Source organism: Scaptodrosophila lebanonensis, unplaced genomic scaffold (assembly GCF_003285725.1).
Source record: "Scaptodrosophila lebanonensis strain 11010-0011.00,11010-0021.00 unplaced genomic scaffold, SlebRS2 tig00001412-arrow-pilon, whole genome shotgun sequence".
Taxonomy (NCBI): Eukaryota; Metazoa; Arthropoda; class Insecta; order Diptera; family Drosophilidae; genus Scaptodrosophila; species Scaptodrosophila lebanonensis.
In genome coordinates, this window is record NW_022060739.1 from 9828834 (window position 1) to 9851379 (window position 22546).

The following is a 22546-nucleotide window of genomic DNA, read 5'->3' on the forward strand; positions in this document are numbered from 1 at the left end:
TTAATTTGATTTCTGCATCGTCTGCTAGTTCAAACATATATACAATACTATAGGTGCTAATTGTTTGTGGTAATAATTTTTTTTGAAAGGTTTTCACTTCACTTTGAGCTGCTCATAAAAAGCTCTAAGAGAGCTTGAGCCGCCCTCTGGTACAAATATTTGTGTATTGAAACGCGTTTCTTTTTTCGTTTTGGTTTGTTGTTGCTGTTGTTGTTTACTTTCAGCCGCTTAGCTCACGTGTAGGCCAAGAAACCTGTTGGCTCTCGGGTCTAAAATAGTTTCGCCGTAGCAGCTGAGGGAGAAGCATTGCAATGTTTGGCTGCCAGAAAAATTAAATTAAACGAAATTATAATTAATTCATTCAAAAATGAAGTTCAACTTCAGTCGAGTGTTTCAGAATCCGAATAGTGTGCTGAATCGTCGAAATCGCCATCAACTGCTGGTGGCGCTGCTGAGTGAGCTACGGAAAAAGTTTTAAGAGAGCGCCTAGAAAGTAAAATAGACTTTGCAAATTTTCAGTCAACATACTGACCTTCTCGCATGGCATTGGAGTGGGCTGGATGTCGCCCGTAATGCGTGATCTGCGAACCGAGAACTCGCCATTTGACTTCGCGGTGGTTGTGGAGGAGCTGTCCTGGGTCGGTTCAGTGCTGGGCATAGGCAGCATTATTGGCAATATACTGGTGGGTGTGCTGCACGATCGCATAGGTCGGAAGCTGGTTATGTATATCTTGGCCATACCCCATACGGTATGTACGTACCACAAGCTGAGAGACCGGCATCCAATAATTGTTAAGACTTTAGGGCTTTTGGCTGCTGACATACTATGCCCAAAGCGTTGAATATTTGTATGTGGGCCGTTTGTTGGCAGGCATTTCCGGCGGCGGGAGCTACATAGCACTTCCCATCTTTATCAGCGAAATTGCGGACGCAAAGTAAGTTGAAAGTACTGGCAATAAATGGAAGTTTCTTTCAATTGGATTACCTTTTTACAGCATACGCGGCACACTAGGCTCCACGACCATGTTGTCCGTCAACATGGGCGTCTTGGCTGGCTATATTATTGCCACCAATGTGTCCTACTTGAGCGCTCCATTCTGCATTCTGGCACTGCCCACCTGCTACTTGCTCTGCAACTTCCTGTTCCCCGAAACACCCCATTATCTCATACGCAAGGGCAGGCATGAGGCAGCGGAGAAATCATATCGCTACTATAAGAATTTCGGAGCTAATGACGGCAGCGCAGCAATTGAATTCGAGGAATTAAAGTCAAAGCTAACCAAAGAGCAGCATCTAAGCTCGACGGCCAACTCCCTCAACCTTAAAGACTTTGGTGAGTTGTGGTGCGTTCGTTTTGAAAGCCATGAAGAATTTAAAGTTGTGCAGCTACCGGACAGGCTTTGAAGGCTTACGGCACGGCCATTGTTTTGCTGCTGACCTATCAGTTCAGCGGCATTTTCTGCATCACCAGCTACTTGGCCGACGTCTTTGCAGCCTCTCACACGAGCCTCAATGCAAATGCGTGCACTATTGTCGTGGGAGTGGTGCAGATTATGGGAAACTATACAACAACCCTGCTCTGCGATAAGTACGGTCGCAAAATTCTATTGTTGGTCTCCTGTCTGGGCTGTGCAGCCAGCTTGGCCGCCTTCGGCTGCTTCACCCACTACGCGGACGATGCTAGCCATGATGTGGCTGGAACCGGTTGGTTGCCTCTAATGTTGCTGTCGTTGGACATTTTTCTGGGCAGCATGGGACTGGTGGGCTGCAGTGTTGTGCTAATGGTCGAGCTGTTTCCTGCAAAGGTAATCATGCAGGCCTTTGGGAGTGCAATTGTCTGAAATGTCTTTCGCAGATACGTTCCGTCTCTTTATCGGTGTTTGTGGTGTGTCTCAGTGGCTTGGTTTTCGTCACCTTGAAAATATTCCCGCTTTGTCTGGCATATTGGGGCATCTCGCTGACGATGTGGTCCTGCAGCGCAGTGTCGCTGTTTGGCTTTCTCTATTTCAGCTATTTCTTGGAGGAGACCAAGGGCAAGTGCCTGGAGGATGCCTAGCCTGGATGTGTGAGCAGCTCGTTTTGGTTAATTATTCCATTTATTTATTTGATGTACTATTTATTTAATATATTAAACCATCAATCTCTCTTTCTCACAAATCTATAAACCTTTAAGAATGTATGAAATGAGTCCACTTTTCAAATAGTTGCTCTTAGATTTTATATTTTTTCCAAAATTAAAATATGAATTTAGGCTGATTGGATCTTGATGTGAAATATTTTGAAGAAAAAAGCAACAAGACTTACTAAATAATTTAAGTCCATTTGGCAGCCCTCTCTTTGTTAACGTCTGCATTAGAAATTAAAATCCTACGAGTTTAACAATTAAAATCGAATTCTGCTGTAATGTAGCTGCCAAATCATAATTAGTCTCCAAAGCAGTTTCGTATTCGTTGAATGCCGAAATCTTGCAAAGCTTTGTAACTCATTCCGATAGATAACATGTACTTGTACTTACCATGACTTGTAGTTCTGCCAACAGTTGCGCAGATAAGAACTTTTGCCAACATTTTATGCTTAATGTAATCTCTATCTAATTAAGATAAATGCACGGAGAAAAGTAACACCAGCTCCTGCTCACAACTTAACTGAATTTTGTTTTAGTTAGTGGGCAGCAGCTTGAGAAATTGGAAGCAGACTTTCCTAAAATGTTGTTCGATCTGCGAAAATGTTTTCAAAGCCCAGACTCCCTGCTGAACAGTAGACATCGTTATCAGCTACTGGTAACGCTGCTTGGTAAGTTGCAGAGCTGACTAAAAACTATATTCTAATGCCACACACTTGCAGTTAATATCATGACCTTCTCGCATGGTCTCGGCGTGGGTTGGATGTCTCCGGTGATGCGAAAGCTTCAGACTGATGATACGCCACTCAGCTTCCGCGCTGTCATAGAGGAGGTGTCCTGGATCGGCTCGTTGCTGGGCATCGGCAGTGTTATTGGCAATATAGCGGCGGGTGTGCTTCAAAATCGGGTGGGACGGAAGCCAGTAATGTTTGCCATAGCCATTCCGCATTCGGTGAGGCAACAAAATATCTCGTTTTGAGTTTAATTTAATACTCTCTTCACAGTGTTTCTGGCTTTTGAGTTATTTTGCGCAGAGCGTGGAGTATTTCTATGTGGGTAGGCTATTAGCTGGCATTTCGGGCGGTGGCGGCTATATAGTGCTGCCCTTATTTATCAGCGAAATATCAGACACCAAGTAAGTAGAGCTCACTTATTATTTGACAAGAACTCTAGATTTCTTTATCGTGCGCAGCATAAGAGGCACGCTCTCTTCTACGATCTTGTTGTCCGTGAATATGGGCGTGTTAAGTGGCTATATCATTTCCATATATGCGCCATACTATATAGTTCCTTTTTGTGTGCTGGCACTGCCCACATGCTACTTCATTTGCAACCTCTTCCTGCCCGAAACCCCACATCATCTCATTCAAAAGGGCAGATACGCGGCCGCTGAGAGATCTTTTCGTTTCTATAAGAATATTAGGGCCAGCGATGTCAACGGCCTTAATGAGTTCGATGATTTAAGGACGAAGCTAACAAAAGAGCAAAGCTTGGAGGACAAGACTCTTACCTACAAGGACTTTGGTAACATATATTGGATGCTCTCATAACTCAATCATAGCTCTACCTTTCTTTGTTGTTTTTTCAGTTACCAAGCCCGCCATCAAGGCCTATGGCTCGGCCGTTGTCCTGCTGATGGCGAATCAGCTAAGTGGACTCTTCTGCTTCACCAACTACATGACCGACATTTTCGCCGCCTCGCACTCCTCACTGGACGTAAATATTTGCACTATTGTGGTGGGGGCGGTACAAATATTGGGCAACTATATGGCCACCCTCCTCTGTGATAAATATGGACGCAAGATTCTCCTGCTGGTGTCTTCTCTTGGCTCTGCGATATGCTTGGGAGCCTTCGGCACGTACACCTACTTTGCATCCAATCCCAACAATGACGTCAGCGCTGTGGGTTGGTTGCCTTTGTTGCTGCTCTCGTTGGTTATTTTCATTGGAAATATCGGACTTGTGGGCTGTTTCTTTGTAGTGATGGTCGAGCTACTTCCTGCCAAGGTAAGTATTCCTTTGCAACCGAACTCACGACTCGAATGTTCTCTATTCCTTGTGTTTTCCTTTACAGATACGCTCTGTGGCTTTGCCATTTTTTATTGTGCAGCTCAGTATCCTAATTTTCGTGTCATTGAAAATCTTTCCGGTTTTAATGGTGCAGCTTGGAATCTCAGTGACTATGTGGTGCTGCGGCGGAATGACTTTCCTTGCCTTCCTGTATTTCAGTCGCTTCCTCGAGGAGACAAAGGGCAAGTCCTTGCTGGACTCGTAATCGTAATGCTCATATAGCTAGCTAGATCTTGTAATATATGTACTTGTATATTAGGTCGTGGTGAGAAAACCATTTAGAAAATATGAAAATGCTATTTTAAATAAGATTTGTTTCTTTTTACAAATTCGTCAGAGTTTGTTCAAACCAAGCTCTGAGGAATTTGGTTGATTAATACAAAGTGCTTAAACGTTTATAAGTTTAAGTTTCCTTGAATTATATTCTAAAATACATTAGTATTATTTATTTAAAATGTATTTAAAAGCGTTTAACCCTTTTAAGCATAAACATCGCTATGGTAGTTAAGCAGTTTCCTCGGATTTATAAACGAAAAGGATGGCAGCTGGCCCTACGAAGTTGTTCTTTCGCCACTAGCGTATGCTCTTGACCCGCATTATGGCATTGAAAGAATGAACAATTAACTGCTATATTTTGATGATAAATGAAAGCTCGTAGACTATAGTGAGGGCAACGTCTTTCCACTTGTTTACAAACACTTTTTCTTTAGTTAGATGACTCGTGCGAGTATTCCAATTCACCAGAGAAACTTTATCTAATTTCGAATAGACTACAGACCTGCCCTAGCAGTGCTTTGTTAATATGATTTATAGAATGGAACCTATAATTTATTCCTATAAGACATGTTATATGCAAATATGCTATCTTAAGATGTAATATATCTCTGGACTTATCTCACTTATGGAGATAAATGCGCGTCTAAGCCTAATATAGGCTGATTCGCATTGCATTTCGCTGGCGGCAGTTATGGGAAGAACAGGTTGATTCGGAATGTTCAAAATGTTCTTTCATTTGCGGAAAGTTTTCCAATACCCCGACTGTCTGCTGAACAGCAGAAATCGTTATCAGCTTTTGGTAACGCTGCTGAAGGGTGCTTATACCATTATCCTTTAGTTAACATACAGACCTTCTCTCATGGCCTCGGCGTGGGTTGGATGTCGCCGGTGATGCGAAATCTTCAGACTGATGAGACGCCCCTCAGCTTTCGCGCTGTCATAGAGGAGGTGTCCTGGATCGGCTCGTTGCTGGGCGTTGGCAGCGTCATTGGCAATATTTTGGTTGGCCTTGCGCAGGATCGCGTTGGCCGTAAGCTTGTGATGTTCGCTATTGCCATACCACATTCGGTAAGTTAATATTATTTATTTATTATAATTAATTAAATACGTTCTCCAACAATTTCATTGCACAGTGCTTTTGGGTCTTGAGCTTTTATGCGCAGAGCGTGGAGTACTTGTACTTGGGTCGGCTTTTAGCCGGCATTTCGGGCGGTGGAGGCTATTTAGTCCTGCCATTATTTATCAGCGAAATAGCAGACGCAAAGTGAGTTAAGCGTAGATATCGGAAAGGGAGAAAATTTAACCTCTGTTTTATATGAAATGGAGAAAATGTAACCTCTGTTTTCTATATTTACAGCATACGCGGCACCCTGGGTTCCATGATTTTATTGTCTGTGAATATCGGAGTCCTATGTGGCTATATCATATCCATTTATGTGCCATATAGCACGGTTCCGATGTGTGTGCTGGCACTGCCCATTTCCTATTTCATATGCAACTTCTTCTTCCCTGAAACACCCCACTTCCTCATACGCAGGGGAAAATACGCGGCGGCTGAGAAATCCTTTTGTTTCTACAAAAATTTGAAAGCCAGCGACAGCACTGGACTCATCGAGTTCGATGACTTGCGGATGAAGTTAACCAAAGAGCAGAAGTTGGAGGACAAGTCTGTTAGCTGCAAGGACTTTGGTAATATGCTGAGGGTTCTCATAACTAAGCCATAATGTTGTTTATTTTTGTTGTCTATCTCGCAGTTACCAAGCCTGCTTTCAAGGCCTATGGCTCGGCCATTGTCCTGCTGCTGGCGAACCAGCTGACTGGTCTCTTTTGCTTCACCAACTACATGACCGACATTTTCGCCGCCTCGCACTCCACCCTTCACGCGGATATCTGTACAATTGTGGTCGGAATAGTACAGGTTCTTGGTCTCTGTATGACCACAATGCTCTGTGATAAATACGGCCGCAAAATATTGCTGCTGGTGTCTTGCCTTGGCTCTGCGATATGCTTGGGAGCCTTCGGCTCCTACACCTACTATGCATCCAATCCCAACAATGACGTCAGCGCCGTGGGTTGGTTGCCTTTGTTGCTGCTCTCGTTGGATATCTTCATTGGAAATATCGGACTTGTGGGCTGTTTCTTTGTAGTGCTGGTCGAAATCTTTCCAGCAAAGGTGAGTGTTTCATTCAAATGCTTTCGAAATTCGTATTAGACCTTTTTTTCCAGATACGATCCGTGGCTCTATCCTTTTTCGTAGTGATTTCCAGCTGCTTGGTGTTCGTCGCTTTGAAAATCTTCCCCGTCTTTATGGTTCAGTTAGGCATCTCAGTGACGATGTGGTGCTGCGGAGCAGTGGCTTTGTTAGCTTTTCTCTATTTCAGTCGCTTCCTAGAGGAGACAAAGGGCAAATCCATGTTGGATTCTTGAAACTTTAAGCCAATTGGAGTTTGCTGAGAGAGTAGCTATTCTTGGATGGTGTATACAAAATTGTGATTCGCGGCCAATTTGAGAAAATTATAAATTTTATTTAAACATTTGTGTAATAAGCAAAACAAAAATGCAATTAATAAATACCGATATGTCGAAAATTCAGGCAAATTTTGCCTTGATTGCGAGAGATGTGCCAACAGAACATGTTTTTCTAAGAAAGTAGATGGGAAGTTCGGTAGATTGGCAATCTTTAAAGAATGAATCTATTTTTGGTCCGTCAGAAACCCCAACATTGAAAGAAGAAAGTGTTTGGGACATTTAGAGAGGTCTGATTTTTGACTTAACTGGCTTCGAGAGGATCATTAGCGCTAACTACTTTGTTCATTCCTTTTCTATATCTAAAGATGCTTGAGAGACATAATCTATTATTAAAGGGAAACTCTTCGTAATTTTTAGAGTCTCCCTCGTTGCTAAGAGTTTTTCCCAATCTGGAAGGAGTGCGAACTAACCGGAGAATTCCAGTCCTATTCAAGAGCTTGGGAGTGCTACTCAGCATATCTGGATCATGACTGTTCATGCATAATACAAATTTTAGCTAATGTGACAAAAGCCCAATTCAAGGGAACTGCACTCTAACGGAAATTGCAATAAAACTACTAGCATCTGATAATCTAGAGCAATTTAGATAGCTTTTGATGTAACAGGAAATCAGGTGTATAATGCCGCTGAAATCGGACTTGTCTCACAGTTTGCTGTTGGCTGCTTTGAGAACAAGTCGTAGAGCACGATGCTGTGCCTTAAACTAAGAGAAGTGCTTCAGAATCCGAATTGTGTGCTTAATCGCAGGAATCGCAATCAATTTGCGGTAACACTGCTAAGTAGGTGGCAGGACTGGCACACATATTATCCGATTTGAATTTGTAATCCGTTTAAAGTCAATATCATAACGTTTTCGCATGGCGTGGGCATTGGTTGGATGTCGCCGCTGATGCGTGATCTCAAAACGGAGGCGTCCCCGTTCGACTTTGCGGTGTTCGTCGAGGAAGTGTCCTGGGTGGGCTCCGTGCTGGGCATTGGCAGTGTGATTGGCAATATACTGGCGGGCTCGCTGCAGGATCGGCTAGGACGCAAGCTGGTCCTGCTCGCTGTGGCCATTCCACATACGGCAAGCAGTCTGAAGTATTGTTTATTCTCGATTACATTCCTTTTTTTTATTGATTTTTCCTGCAGTGCTTCTGGCTTTTGGTAGAATTTGCCGCTGGCGTCGAGTATTTATATGCGGGTCGCCTATTGGCTGGAATAACTGGCGGTGGCTTCTATATCGTGGTGCCCCTATTTGTGAGCGAGATTGCGAATACCAAGTGAGTTGGACTTTGGACTTTGTTTTATGAGCTTCTGACTTTTTACAGCATACGAGGCTCCCTCGGTTCCATGATCATGTTGTCCGTCAACATGGGCGTCTTAACTGGCTATATAGTCTCCACACATGTGGCCTACTTAATTGCGCCGTTTTGTTTCGTAATGCTGCCCATAGGATTCTTCATATGCAATCTCTTCATTCCTGAATCGCCCATCCATCTCATCAGGAAAGGAAAATACGCGGCAGCAGAAAAATCCTTTCGATTCTACAAGAATATCAACGCTAATGACAGCAACGAAATGGATGATTTTTATAAACTAAGCTCCACAAAAGAACTTACTGTGGAGTCAGAGTCCCTTAGTTACAAGGATTTTGGTGAGTTTATAGAACGATTATGTTCCTTAGCCATCGAGTTCTCCCTTGTGTAGTTACCAGAGCCGCGTTCAAGGCATATGGTTCGGCCATCGTTTTGCTGCTGGCGAACCAATTCAGTGGACTCTTCTGCTTCACCAGCTACCTCTCCGACATCTTCGCCAAGTCCCATACGACTCTAAACGCGAATACCTGCACCATTGTTGTCGGTGTGGTGCAAATTCTAGGAAACTATGCAACCACATTATTTTGCGACAGATATGGTTGAAAGATTCTATTGATGATATCCTCTATGGGCTCGGCCATTAGTCTAGCGGCATTCGGGGCGTTCACGTATTATGCCTCCGATCCGAATCACGATGTCTCCGCTGTTGGTTGGCTGCCTCTATTGCTGCTGGCCTTGGACATATTTCTGGGCACTATGGGTCTGGTTGGCTGTGTCTTTGTAGTGATGGTGGAATTGTTTCCGGCCAAGGTAATGCAAATCGCTGGTGTAAGTGGTTTATATAACCAAGATTATCTCGCGGAAGTTCTTAAATATTGAATATAACTCATTTATTTAAATACAAAGATGGATAGTTTCTAAGGAAGAATTTTGTAGAATTAAATACAAAGATGGATAGTTTCTAAGGAAGAATTTTGTAGAATTCAAAACTCTACCAACCTACTGGCGTTTGTGCAGGAATATTGAATAGAATTCATTAATCGAGTTCATTTAAATTAATGAGCTTCGAAGCGCATTATAATAGAAGATCCCAGTAAGTAAACCAAAGTGGATTACTCAATAGATAGATTATGTATAAGAAAACATCTTTTATTTCAAAGAAGAATCTTACTCAAAACTCTATCAACATAGCGACGTCTTAAAGAAAGAAAAAGGCTCAAAGAAAGCAATACCCCTGCCAGGCTAGGCTCTATAGCTCTATTGATCCAAAAACAAAATAAGTGCTAAATTTAATAGAACATCTCTTCTCTACATCAACTAAAAAGCTTGTCTTCTAATCTGCGAATTTCTTTTTCTTCTGCCCAGATACGTTCTGTTGCCGTTTCCTTCTTCATTGCTTGTCTCAGCTGTGCAGTGTTCGTCGCTCTGAAAATCTTTCCCCTCTGCATGGCCTATTGGGGCATATCTGTGACGATGTGGTGCTGTGGTGGCGTGGCTCTGTGTGCCTTCGCCTATTTTAGCTACTTTCTAGAAGAAACTAAAGGGAAATCTTTGCTAGTGGATGCCTAACCATGGGAACGCCTAGTGCGACTTAGATTTGTAGTATAAGTAGTGCTAGAGCTAAAGAGCTTATCTTTATCTGTAAGATAGCGAGTGCCTAATATCTGGCCAGAAACCATATTTAAGTTGCTTGCCAGCCATACTTCGTGCATTTTGATGTGAGCAATGTAAGACTGAAAAGTGGCAAATAAATACAAATCGAGCGCAGAAACAACTAGTATTTGTAGGAAATATTAACAAACCATTCTATAATGTTGAGACATCTGCTGCAGCGGCCTAATTGTCTGCTGAGTAGCAGAAATCGTTTCCAATTTCTGACAACGTTACTGGGTGAGTTACTTTAAGAAGCAGCTGCTCGACGGAAGGCTGTTCATCGAAGTGGATAACTAAGCTTTGTTCAGTTAGCTTGTTGCCCATCGCACATGGCATTGGCCTGGGCTGGTTGTCGCCAACGCTCCGCAAGCTGCAGTCTCCGGAGCAGACGCCATTGAGCTTTGCGGTGGACATTTATGAAGTCTCTTGGATCGGTTCGGCAATAGGTCTGGGCAGCATACTGGGCACCATACTCACTGCCAGCTTTCTGGAGCGTTTGGGACACAAAATCCGCCTCTTACTGGTTGGTCTGCCACATACGGTAACTGGTCGAAGTAGTTTCAAATATTTGCAGAGCTTCTAACATTTGTTCCTTTGTAGTGCTTCTGGGTGTTGATCTTCTTTGCGCCCACTGTCGAGTATCTGTACGCGGCACGCTTCTTGGCCGGCGTTAGTAGTGGGGGCATGTTTATTGTTCATCCGATTTTCATCAGCGAAATCGCAGATTCTCGGTAAGTGGCAAGAGTTAAGGGCTCTCTTGATTTACCGGTCGGACGACAGCTAGGCACACTCGTATCGCATAAATTTCGCCGCGCTTGGCTTTCATTGTGATAGCGAGTCGACAATATTTGCTTTGTAGTGTCACTTGATAACTTCTAGTAAACAAATGAGTTGGCAACAGAAATAAAATAGATCTAGGAATTGTGCGCAATTCAAACAAAGCTTCTAATTTGTAAACATAACTAACTACTTGGTATGCAAATAAACTCTTTCCACAATATTGACGAAATCTACAGTTGAGATGCAATTGTGCTTTATTGCATGAAGTCATTGTGAATAAAACTAGTGACGAAGTAATACTGTTATAGGGTATACTGATGCTGCTATAAACTATTTGTAAAGCATAACCTTTTTCACAGCTTTTTATTTTTAAATATAATCTAAAGCTAGTGATGAAGTTGTTTTATATTGTTTCGGTGAAGAAATCGTTGTATACCCTTTTATTATAAATAGGAATCAGCTTGAAGTAAAATCTTGTCTAAAACTAAGTAATAGCGAAGGAATTATCTTCAAATTGGTTTTAGAATATATTCTGAATACTAGCTTTTAACTTTAAAGCAAATAATGTCCACAACTAATGACTAATAATAAATATAATAAGTTTAATCTACATAGTAATTCTATGATGAATATCAGATGATTATGATGTTATTACATCAGATAACTATTGTGAATCAAAAAACTCTTGAGTGTTGAAGCTGGAATTGTCAAAAACTAGTTAGGAAGGCATTGTTTTAGTTTCTATTTAAAGCAGTTTTCATTATGTACTGTGTTTTTGTCACTACCGGGGACTATTCTTATATACATGATTTTTATATTATTTTATAATATTTTTATTATATCGCTTCTATTTCATTCGTCTCTCCTATTGCAGCATACGCGGCTCGCTCTCTGCAATGGTTATGCTTTCGATAAATCTGGGCATTCTATCTGGCTATATTATTGGAACCCATGTGCCATATCATATTATACCCGCCATTGTAATATTCATTCCACTCACCTATTTAATCAGCAGTCTCTTCATTCCGGAGACGCCGCAATATCTCATAAAGCAGGGAAAATATGCAGAGGCTGAGAAATCGTTTCGATATTATAAAAATTTGAAAGTTAGCAAAAACTTTATTGCAAGTGGGAGCTCTGTAAGCGAATTTGACGATTTGAAAATTGCATTGACCCACAAACAGTCTAGTGAAGAGGAAAAATTAGCTTTCAAGGATTTTGGTAAGTTCTGTTTAATGGAAGAGGCCTAAATATTTAATCATAATGCCATTGCAGTCTCCAGGCCCGCTGTCAAGGCATATGGAGTTGCCGTGGTGCTGATCCTTGCGAATCAATTCAGCGGCACCTTTGCTTTCGTCAACTATATGTCCAACATTTTCGCACAGTCGGGCACGAGCATGGATCCAGATACCTGCAGCATAGTTATAGGCGTTGTCCAAATATGTGGCACATATGTGACGACGCTACTCTGCGATTCTTATGGCCGCAAAAAACTGATGCTGGTATCCTCGGCAGGAGTGGCTCTTTGCCTCACCGCCTTCGGACTCTTCACACACTACTCACAAATATACGATTTAAATCGATTTAGTTGGCTGCCCTTGGTGCTCATGTCTTTGGACATCTTTCTGGGCAACATCGGACTAGTGGGCTGTTTCTATATGCTGCTGGTCGAGGTGTTTCCAGCAAAGGTTTGTTTACACTTCCTTACCTTTTGGAGATGATGTTAATAATGCCAGCGCTGCTTTTCTTCTCAGATACGCAGCAGAGCGACTTCGGCGGCCATCCTTTTGAGCAGTGGCATTATTTTTCTAATGCTCAACATTTTCCCAATATGCATGTCCAAATGGGGCATATCGATAACGATGTGGTCTTGCGCGAGCTTTACAGCGGCTTCCTTTGTATTCTTCTGGTACTTTCTAGAAGAAACCAGGGGAAAGTCTATGTTGGAGAATTAGGTGTTTAGTTGACATCTGAAGAAAGGATTTTTTTTTTAAAGCACATGCTATGTTAGAGAATTAAATGTTCAGATGTCCATATTGGGGAATTTAAATTTTTTGAATAATACGTAATATATATTCGAAATCATATTTCGTTTCTTAACAAATTTCAAACTTTGAGCGCTTCAATATATTTAAACTTCTAAAATAGGAAGGAATATTTACTCGTATAAATATTTAGACACATGAGTGTTGGCAATATTTTTAAGCTTGAATGCATTAAGAATTAAGAGTTAGAAACTTTCTTCAAAAATATTTCATACCTTTTACATCGATTAGAAATATATTCTATATTAACCTTTTAATAAATCAACTTTTGCACATTAAACAATGTGCAATTCAAAAATGAATTTAAAAGCAAACTACTTAAGAAACATTTTCAAATTAATTGAGTGAAAATTAATTTTAGAAATCAATCTATTTATGTATAGAATGAATTTTTAACAAGAGCTCTTAACCACAGAACTATTCAGCACCCTTTCTAGCACAGTAGAACATCCTTTGGAGCACTTCAGAGTAGTTGTTGGTTAAAAAAAATTATTTACTTTACATGAGAAGCGGAGAGGAGTGCCCATTAACAGAAAAAAAAAAAACAATTTAAAGTTCGCATTGAATTTTCGGCATATTTTCAATGTACTTGTATATTTAAATAACTATAATTATATATAATTAGTTAATATAAACAAAATACAAATGTTTAATATAAGCTAATACATAATTTTCATACAATTTGTTTATAGATAGATACATATATATATACTTGTATATAGATATAGATATGTTTAAAGTATGCCACTTAAAATTAATTAAAAAACTAGCATACTAAATCACAGTGTTTTTTCCAAGTGAAAAAAATTTGCAATAAACTCTAGAAATCTATTAGCAATTTGAAATACATAAATTCCATTAACTCTAAATAATATACAATACATACATAGGCTGAATATTAAGGAAATACATGTATGTATATAGTATGTTTGTATATATTGTAGATGTAACATTCCAAGCTTGTTTTTTAAAATTTACATTAAAATATAAATTTTTTCTCTCTATCATATGAATAAAATAATCGGTTAGCGCCAACATATTATTATATATATATATATAGTATATAGTATATGCAAATGGCTAACAAGTAAAAGGAATTAAAACAAAAACAAATTTACTTTTTCAATGCAACAAACATTCTGGGAGCATGGCCAGATAAACGGGCATGCCTTTGGCAATACATATATACTCGTACTCGTATGTGTATTTAGTGTAGTATCTTGCATATTCTAATAGTGGATACATAATATATCTGCTAGATTTAACTTTAATAATAAACGGTCGCTGTCCACATAGCTATAATTTGAAATCACATTGTGGAGACCAACGCGGATGCGACAGCGTTTCGCCCAACAGTGGCAATATTTGTTCATCGTGTGAAAAGGATCGTAGGCGTAGAGCTTGAGGTGGAGGAGGAGGAGGGCAGCGGGGTAACGAGTTAGTTGTATCGCGAATATGGGGTTGCAATTACGTATCACTGGTTGTTGTCTGTTATATCACGTCTTTTTGGGGCAACGCAAATAGCGCAGCACCGCATAACCCAGACCTCGAAACACCATAAAGAACATCATCAGTATGAGCGTATTTAGCCAGAGTGGTGATGTGGAGTTTTGGGCTTTGAGTATTTCCTCATATGGAATGAATTTAGTAGTATGCTGTTTGCATATCTCATAGCTACTGGGTGATCCGCAGCTGTGAAGTAGAATAAAGCTTAGTTAGTTCAATTTTCTATTGAAATGCTTAGATTTAAAATTAATTTAGTTAGAAGAACCTGCATAGCAAGTTTGGTCAATTCAGCTCCTATAGTTTTTGAGATAAATCCGATCATACAGACAAATAGAGAATCATACTGGGAGACAAATGGTCTGTGCTGGCATACCTACACCATGATTTTCATCAACAAACAGCTCTTTAGAAAGAATACTACTTGTATATGTCCACAAAGACATCGAAATGAAAATACTCATAGATGGATCTTTTCAGATAACAAAATATAACATACTCTCTATTCATAATTTTTCTTTACAAAATGAACTTGATAATAATTATGCTTTAAATCATCTATATACCAAGTTTTGTAACGCTGGCATTACAACTTTTCGCGTTAAGTGGGTTCATACAGTCGTACAGTGGCTAACATCTGAATTTTATTTAACACTCAAAAGCTTACAAGTAGTAGAGTCCGTCAGTTCTTTTTTATCTTCTTGATCTGTAAACCATCACTTGTCGCTCCACACAATACTCACCTTATGGGTGGGCCCTCGCGAAACTCCAGTATTTGCATATTCTGGTATGCATAGTGTATCATCGACGTATAGCGTATCCAGCTAAGGCCTTCTGGAATGCGTGACGAAAGGTAACCGCCAAAGAGCTGCGTGGCCAGCGTGTAGAGTGCGCTGAGCGTGATGCTGACATTCATGTCCATGCAACAGGCCCCAATGAAGAAGCCCACGCTTTGCGCCACAATTGTGTTCAGCAGCAGAAAAATTAGCATCAAAAAGAACAACTTCAAGCTGCAGGCAAAAGTATCTCTTAAAATCATTATCTCTGGTGATCTCTCATTATCACTCACCTGGTACAGCCCAACATGGGGTAGCTTATCATGAGGTAGACGGTGGGCAACGTTATAACTAGGGGCAGCTCCCCACACATTTTGGCCAAATAGTAGGCGGATAAACGATATGCGCCCGAGCGTCGTTCTTTGCTAATAACCTCGCGCTCCGAGGGGACTGAAATGACGAAATAATAAAGAAATTATGAACGTGAAATGGAAAATTAAAAAACTTCAAAACAAAGTTGAGAACAAAAGCTAAAATGTTGAGCTGAAGAATCAAAATATGAGTTGGATTAAAGGCTCCGAAATATTAGGGACCCCCGGGGGTTCATTTAAATTCTGATAATTTAAAAGGCCATTCAAATGTTCAAAAGATTAAAGTTGAAGAATTGAATGGAAACTATACAAGTTGATGGTAATATAATAAATTTTGATGAAACTATTATAATTCTGGGAAATAAAAACGAGGTCTGTAGAGCAGCATATCAGTGATGGCCCCTATAGATTATTAAAGCTTAAGCATAAAGCTTAAAGTTAAAGAGTAGTTTAAAAGTTCTGAAATTTGAATAGTGAAGAAGAAGGTTTAAGATGTTTAAGTTTAAGAATAAGATAATAAGATAATAGATTGGCTTAGTAGAATTAGAGATAGACATAAGTAAGTCCGTAAGTCCCTTAAAAAGTTGAATACATCACCCACTCACATGAATTGAGCGCACCAAAGAGCGCAAAGAGCATCCAATAGGTTTGCGAGAAGAACATCCAGCCCTGCAGATCATGCAGATATTCTTCGGTGCGTGGCAGCTGAAACCAGATGGCGCCCGCCATCAGCGCCAGCCCAATAGTTTGGAACCAATTCAGTTTGGACAGCATGCGTGGCTTGGCCTCTTTGAAGTTTCGACTGGATAGCACCCGGAATTGGGTGTGGAAGCGCGTGGGATAGGCCAACCACTCCTGATTGCCATCCCCACCGCTGCCGCCACCTGCACTATACGACTGACAATCGCTGGAGGCGCAGGAACTGAAATTGGACTGCGAGTCCGCGTTGCACCAAACCAGGTGCTGGGCTGCCTCCTCGGCCTCGCAACCACCCGATGTGTGATGTAGATTTTCGTATTGGTGCTGATGATGATTGTAGTAGTTGTTGATTATATCGTTGATTAGAATGGTGTCGTGTTGCTTCGTCTTATCACTGATCAGCTGCAGCTCAGATGATCCGCCATTCGTGCTGTTGTGATGGTGATTGTGATTGTGCTGATGATTCCGATTTAGATAGTTGCCGTGCGATTCCTTGGCAGCTATAAACAGTTTCTCGCGTATGTCCGGATGCGACTTTAGTTGCTCCACTGCAAGAACGAGTTTGAAAAACATTACTCAAGAGGAAAACTATTTAATGGGAGATTATTTAATAATTATTTGAGAAGGAATTATTAATTGTACACCCATTTGATTGTTAATGAACTGAGATGTTATTTCGGCACTAGACTAGATAGACAGCAATTCTAAATTTATATTCAACATCAGCATCATGTATTTACCAATCTAATGAGGTATAGTTTTAAGCTTTTAAAATTCCAAAAAATAAAATAAACTCGTTCTTTCTCGAACCTAGAAGAATCTGGATGCCAACTTTGGTTATTCCAGCTTTTATAGTTGCTGAGATCCTTGCGTTCATCCAGACAGACGGACGGACATGCTGATTCAGAATATATATACTTAATGGGGTCGGAGATGCTTCCTTCTGCCTGTTACATACTTTGCACAAACCTAATATACCCGTTTTACCCTACGGGTACAGGGTATAAAAAGAAATAAAACCCTTTAGAGTGTCAACCCCAATTCGATATTTCTCAATAATTATATTATCTATATACGGATATATAGTACTTACGAACAAAGTCAGCTGGATTGTAGTGCGGCTTGATGGCCACGCCAATGTCCTCAAAGTGGCGATAGATGTTGTTCACCTCGCCAAAGTAGGCGGTACGTCCCTGATGGAGCAGCAGCAGCTTATCGAACATGTGGAACATCTGGGACGAGGGCTGATGAACGGTTATCACTATAGTTTTCTGTTCTTCGCGCGCATAGCGCTTGAGCACTTTCATGAGCGAAATGGCCGAGTGACTGTCAAGGCCGGAGGTGGGCTCCTAAGAGTATGATTGTTGGATTAAGAGCATTTAGCTAAGAGCGCATGCCAAATTCACACTCTGCATGTCTCTCTCTTTCTCATACACTCTTTATTTGTACTCACATCCAAGAGCATGAGCAGCGGATTCGTCAGCAGCTCACACGCAATATTCGCGCGCTTCTTCTCCCCACCAGAGAGGCCACGGTTCATATAATCTCCGAACTTCGTCTGCTGGCACAGGCTCAACTCCAAGGTCTCCAGTATGTGGTCCACCAGACGCATTTTTTCCGCACGCGGTATCGATTCGGGCAGTCGCAACAGCGCCGTGTACATGACTGTCTCGCGCAGCGTCAGTTGCGTGAAGAAGATCTCCTCCTGGAGCACGTAGCCGATCTTTCGTCGCCACTTCTTGGAGAGCGGCTCGCGGTTTAGGTAAACGCTGCCGCTATCGAAACGCCTCTGCCCGCTGAGGCAGTCGAGCAATGTGGTCTTGCCGCTGCCAGAGGGGCCCATGATGGCCAGCACCTCGCCGGGACTAACGGAGGGGGGCGGAGAGCGCACAGACAGACACAGACACAGCCATAGACATAGACAGAAAGAAAAAGAGAGGGGGAGAGCAAGAAAAGTTGTTGGCCATATTAGTTTGGTTGGCACACTAGTTCAGTGGGTTTGTCGTCTTTCAACGCAATTTTTCTTTCTTTTTTCCTTTTTTTGCTTTTTTTTTGTTTTTGATTAGCTATTATTATGCCACTATTTGTAGTTGTTTTTGTTGTTACATGGTGTTGGTTGGTTGGTTGGTTGTTTTTGTTGTTGTTACCTGACTAATCCACTCACATCGGAAAGTATTTTACGTTCGTTGTGCAAGACGTTTAAATTCTGAAATGTCAACAGTATCGTGGGCTGTTGTTGTTGTTGTTGCTGTTGTTGGTGATGTTGTTGTTGTTGCTGGTGATGTTTTAGATGTTGTTGTGGCGGCAATGCTGTTGCCAGTTGTTGGTGTTGTTGTTGCTGTGCAACACTGATAAAAGGAAACGCCAGAGTTGTTGCGTCGACTCTGCAATGGAAATGGGAATGGAAATGCATTCATTCAATTGCTTATTAGTTTGCTTTTCGTGAAAAGTAAATAAATAAAATGTAATATTAAAATATAACGATCAATAAAATGTTTGCCCAGGTTATGAGCGATTGATAATTGTGCTTCAAAAGAATGTTGTAATAGCAGATAGGATGGGAAAGCCCTCGAAAATGTTTAGAGATAAAGCACTATCAGAAGTAAATACTTCACTTACTGATTTCAAATTAATTAATTGATTAATCTATTGTTTATATTTTTAGGGAGATATTGCTTTCCTTAAAACACTGAAGAAAACTTACATTGTTGCCCACGCTTGAAACTCTGACAAAGTTCTTCTTGGTGTTAATTGTTTTCGTTGCATCAGTTATTGATTTTATTAATATTTGTTGCTTAATACGGAATGCATTTTAACACAACGACTGCAGCTAACAACAACGGAAAATATTTAAATAAATTTGATAGGTACACAAAATGTAGGCACAAAATGAGAGCGAGCAGGAGAGGGAGCGGAGGAGAGAGAGGCTGAGGCTATTGACTTCTGGTTTGTTGCCGTTGTTGTTATTATTAAGAATAGTAGGCGGCGAAGGTGCAGGCGGAGGAGGAGGAAGAGGAGGAGCGCCCAAAGCATTGACCGATCCGATGCGCTAAGAAAACAGAGAACACCGTCTGAGAGAGTATTGGTGAAGATGATAATGCGGCCACCCCGCACACAACTCTGTGATATCGGCGATAACAGTGACAGTGAAGGCGGCCGCTGTCGCTGCGTGACGGGCTGAGACTAAACACATGGCAATACGCACACACACACACACTCACACGTACGATGTGCGTGCTCCCTCTCTCTCTCTTGCGTTTGTGTGTGTGTGTGTGTGCGTTTGATTGTGTGCAGTTGCCTCATACAGTGATTTTTACTTTTTGGGTGCATTGACTTTTGTTTCATGTCATAATAATAATAACAACAACAATAACAATACCGTTGTAGACTCTTGCGAATGAAACAAGGTGCTCGACACTACTTAGCATAGCCAGTCCCCCCACCCCTAGTCCAGCACAACTTGATAAGCTTAAGTTCTTGGCCAGCTGATAAGGCAAGGTGTTAAGTGTGCCGTGAAAAGAGATGCTGTGCGCTCTAGTCTATACTTTTCTAACATCATTTTCAGGCCCCGGCTTAAATGTGATGCCAAAGTTTTGGACGAATTTTAATTCCAGAATGAATAGTGGAGATAAATCCAGCCAGAAATACCCAAAAAAAATCGCTCCTAATGGATCTATCGTAGCATTATTTCCAGTATTACAAGCTAATAAACAACTTAAATATTGATAATTTACGATTCCATTAATGCTGCTTCAAAAAAGCTGCAGAATTTGGAAAAGCTGCTTTGTTTGTTGTTATGTATTTTTAAAAACTATTAAAGATTATGAAATACATATTTTAAATATTACAAAAAGTAACTATGTCTGGACAATAAATTTATACATAACATATTTTAACATATTTTTATATTTTTTGTAATCTTTTATGAAATTCATTTGTTATATCTTTTTAAAAACTATAAGAACACAATTAAAGATTATAAAATACATATTTTACATATTACAAAAGATAACAATGTCTGGAAAATAAAATAAAAATTATGTTAACAATTTTTTTATATTGTTTTTATTCTCTAATGAAATTGATTTGGTTCTGATTCTAAATAATACTTATTACTTAACTATCTATATTTGTGCATTATTAAAAAATGTATACAACATTTATTTAAGGCTGAATTATCTTTATAATTTGATTATTATAATCTTATTTGGGTTTTTTGGAACAATTTGAAAGTATGCTATCTGATTGATTCTCTTTCTCTTTAGTAACGTCATTTATACAATTTCTTTACAAGCCTATTACAATGTGCGTGTTTTGTAATCTTTATCAAGAATTATACATAAATGAGTGTATAATTCCTTTGAATAAAACTTCTTTGTATACTCTTTGAATGAATGAATTGTCTATAAGCAGCGTACATAAGATATGGTATAGGCACATAATGATCATCCTATGGTTCTGAAACCTGTTCTGGCAAACCAGCAGATTATATTCCGTAGTATCGGACTAGTGTATCTAATAGTTGATATTGGAAGGTTTATAAATATTGCACAAGTCCAAGGCTGATGTCGCTGTTTTAGGATGCTAACGTGTTAATTGAACTGATCGCTAATTGGACTGACAATCAGGCCGCTCTACATAACATTATAGTTCGCAACTAAGAAAGAGATATTTATTTGCAGTTGGCTTTAATTATTCTGGCATTAAGTCGCCTGCTGCTGCAATAAGAAAACAACTCGACTGACTAATTTTAGCAGAAAACTAAATACCCAATAATGAAATATAAATTATTCACATGAAACCAAAGTAAATATAAAAGTGCAACGAACCAAAAGTGCGTGTGTGCGTATCTGTAGTATCTCTGCACGCGTATCTGTGTGTTTGTTGCTGTGGTGTGCGTGTGTGTGTGTGTGTCTCTGTGCATATGTGTGCGCACGCCAACGACGTCAGTCCTCAAGTGGGGGTCAATGCAGTCAGAGAGACATCGCCAAACAAAGCGCACACACACACACACACACACACTTCAGCTCTATGAATCGGTGCATGCATGCCAAGTATCTGCTGAATACGTTTGTTTGCTTGCCTGTGCCTAGGAGCAGTAGCTACAACAACAACAACAGCAACAACAATGTCCGGGTTTGATTTGCCTGGCAATGCACATTTTATTCCATTTCATTGTTTACTTTAATGAAAATAACTTCCACATTTCTGGATTAGCTTGCAACAAACAAATACACTACATAATACTTTTTAATATTTTATAAAGGAATGGCAGTAAAAGGAAACGCTTAAAAAAATATTGCCATCACACAATTCATATTTGCAAATATTAGTAAGCTTTGCTAAGGTCGCCCATTTAAATGAATTTTATTAGAAATTTGGGCAAATAAGTTAACAAGAAATATTTTGAATTCAATAACAATTTAAAATTCTTTGGAAAATATAGTGCAATGGAATTAATTATATGCCATTGGTAGTTGTAAGCTTTTGCATAATTAATTATAAGGAACACTATTTCTATTATATTTTATAGAATGTATATTTATTTAAGTTCATTTATCCTTTTACGCAAATAAAGATTCTATGCATGATTTTAAATGCAGAGAATATTTAATTTTATTAAATTAAACTCAAATTAGAAAAGGTGGCCATTTATATTTCTATTCCAAACGCACTTTAATTTGCATTTGGTTTTAATAAAAATAAAAAAGAGTATGATAAATAGTGACCTTTGAAAATTGTTTAATTAAACTTTCTAAGAATCTCAATTAGTAATAAAATGTATTTATTTATTATAGAATGAATCGTTTTCAGCATTTAATTTATTTCATTTACTTAATTAATTTGATTAGTTATTTCCATTCAGTTTATTTATTATTCATTTGAAGCAATCATATCATTCGCATAACTTTTTTTTTCAAATAATATCACTCATAACACTCACAGTTATATTATTTGTTGGCGCGTCATTCCTATTATTCATATTTGATCAAATTTGTTTGTATTTCATATTAAATAATGCTCCTCTTGAATTCGTATTATTCATATTTCATAATTTTTGCTCCGATAGCGCTGATCGTTTCACCTATTTGTTTCCATTCATTCAAAGCATTCGTTCATCCATTTAATTCATGCAGCGCTCTTCATGTTCTTGCCGTCCCCTCTAGCTCTGGGCCTACGTGATCTGTGGCATGTTCAAAACTATGTATGCAAGTGCAACTCTCGGCCCCAACATCAAGACTCCAAAACATTGATGATGTGAGTCAAGTCAAGTCAAGTAGCCGCGGACAAATACCGTTTACAAATTAAAAGAAAGTAAAGTTGTAGTAAAAATACAATTCCAAAGAAATGCGGCATAATAAAATAAAACAAAAACATTATGCGATATATTTTATTGACAGTTTCTCCTTTTGCATATGGTTGC

At 39.7% G+C, this 22546-nt stretch overlaps 5 protein-coding genes across 6 annotated transcripts in view; 4 read left to right on the forward strand and 1 right to left on the reverse strand.

Annotated features, from left to right (window-relative positions):
- Positions 1-367: 367 nt before the first annotated feature.
- On the forward strand, positions 368-2056 carry LOC115631347 (facilitated trehalose transporter Tret1-like). Its single transcript, XM_030528064.1, has 6 exons — positions 368-455; positions 520-749; positions 805-935; positions 996-1333; positions 1387-1805; positions 1856-2056. Exons 1-6 carry the CDS (start codon positions 368-370, stop codon positions 2054-2056), a joined length of 1407 nt encoding a protein of 468 aa, XP_030383924.1.
- Positions 2057-2680: 624 nt separating this feature from the next.
- Positions 2681-4481, forward strand: LOC115631995 (facilitated trehalose transporter Tret1-like). Its single transcript, XM_030528923.1, has 6 exons — positions 2681-2793; positions 2845-3074; positions 3127-3257; positions 3315-3646; positions 3711-4129; positions 4197-4481. Exons 1-6 carry the CDS (start codon positions 2706-2708, stop codon positions 4395-4397), a joined length of 1401 nt encoding a protein of 466 aa, XP_030384783.1. The 5' UTR covers positions 2681-2705; the 3' UTR covers positions 4398-4481.
- A 561-nt stretch (positions 4482-5042) lies between these two features.
- On the forward strand, positions 5043-9864 carry LOC115631348. Its single transcript, XM_030528065.1, is given in 11 exon segments — positions 5043-5065; positions 5158-5536; positions 5602-5732; positions 5826-6157; positions 6223-6641; positions 7680-7776; positions 7834-8063; positions 8129-8259; positions 8308-8633; positions 8687-9105; positions 9661-9864. Coding segments are annotated over 11 exon segments (2691 nt in total).
- A 242-nt stretch (positions 9865-10106) lies between these two features.
- On the forward strand, positions 10107-12683 carry LOC115631360 (facilitated trehalose transporter Tret1-like). Its single transcript, XM_030528078.1, has 6 exons — positions 10107-10185; positions 10257-10489; positions 10549-10679; positions 11603-11949; positions 12004-12416; positions 12483-12683. The coding sequence occupies exons 1-6, from the start codon at positions 10107-10109 to the stop codon at positions 12681-12683; spliced, it is 1404 nt and encodes a 467-aa protein (XP_030383938.1).
- A 1054-nt stretch (positions 12684-13737) lies between these two features.
- LOC115631603 (ABC transporter G family member 21) overlaps positions 13738-22546 on the reverse strand; it is a 36173-nt gene continuing 27364 nt past the window's right edge. Inside the window, exons 3-9 of one of the 2 annotated variants that reach the window (XM_030528404.1) lie at positions 18270-18506; positions 17576-17987; positions 17216-17471; positions 16029-16670; positions 15346-15502; positions 15020-15286; positions 13738-14465 (exon numbers count right to left, since the gene is read on the reverse strand). In XM_030528404.1, the coding sequence (XP_030384264.1) occupies positions 14270-14465; positions 15020-15286; positions 15346-15502; positions 16029-16670; positions 17216-17471; positions 17576-17987; positions 18270-18506 (2167 nt within the window). In that variant the 3' untranslated portion in view covers positions 13738-14269. Of the gene's footprint in view, positions 14466-15019; positions 15287-15345; positions 15503-16028; positions 16671-17215; positions 17472-17575; positions 17988-18269; positions 18507-22546 lie in introns of those variants that run through there. The other variant, XM_030528405.1, reaches the window with a different exon arrangement.

Coding starts and splice junctions, on each gene's coding strand:
- LOC115631995 (XM_030528923.1), top strand. CDS start 2,706: ATGTTGTTCGATCTGCGAAAATGTTTTCAAAGCCCAGACTCCCTGCTG. Junction 2,794..2,844: donor GCTACTGGTAACGCTGCTTG/GTAAGTTGCAGA, acceptor ACACACTTGCAG/TTAATATCATGACCTTCTCG. Junction 3,075..3,126: donor CCATAGCCATTCCGCATTCG/GTGAGGCAACAA, acceptor CTCTCTTCACAG/TGTTTCTGGCTTTTGAGTTA.
- LOC115631360 (XM_030528078.1), top strand. CDS start 10,107: ATGTTGAGACATCTGCTGCAGCGGCCTAATTGTCTGCTGAGTAGCAGA. Junction 10,490..10,548: donor TGGTTGGTCTGCCACATACG/GTAACTGGTCGA, acceptor GTTCCTTTGTAG/TGCTTCTGGGTGTTGATCTT. Junction 11,950..12,003: donor ATTAGCTTTCAAGGATTTTG/GTAAGTTCTGTT, acceptor ATGCCATTGCAG/TCTCCAGGCCCGCTGTCAAG.
- LOC115631347 (XM_030528064.1), top strand. CDS start 368: ATGAAGTTCAACTTCAGTCGAGTGTTTCAGAATCCGAATAGTGTGCTG. Junction 750..804: donor TCTTGGCCATACCCCATACG/GTATGTACGTAC, acceptor TTAAGACTTTAG/GGCTTTTGGCTGCTGACATA. Junction 1,806..1,855: donor TCGAGCTGTTTCCTGCAAAG/GTAATCATGCAG, acceptor TGTCTTTCGCAG/ATACGTTCCGTCTCTTTATC.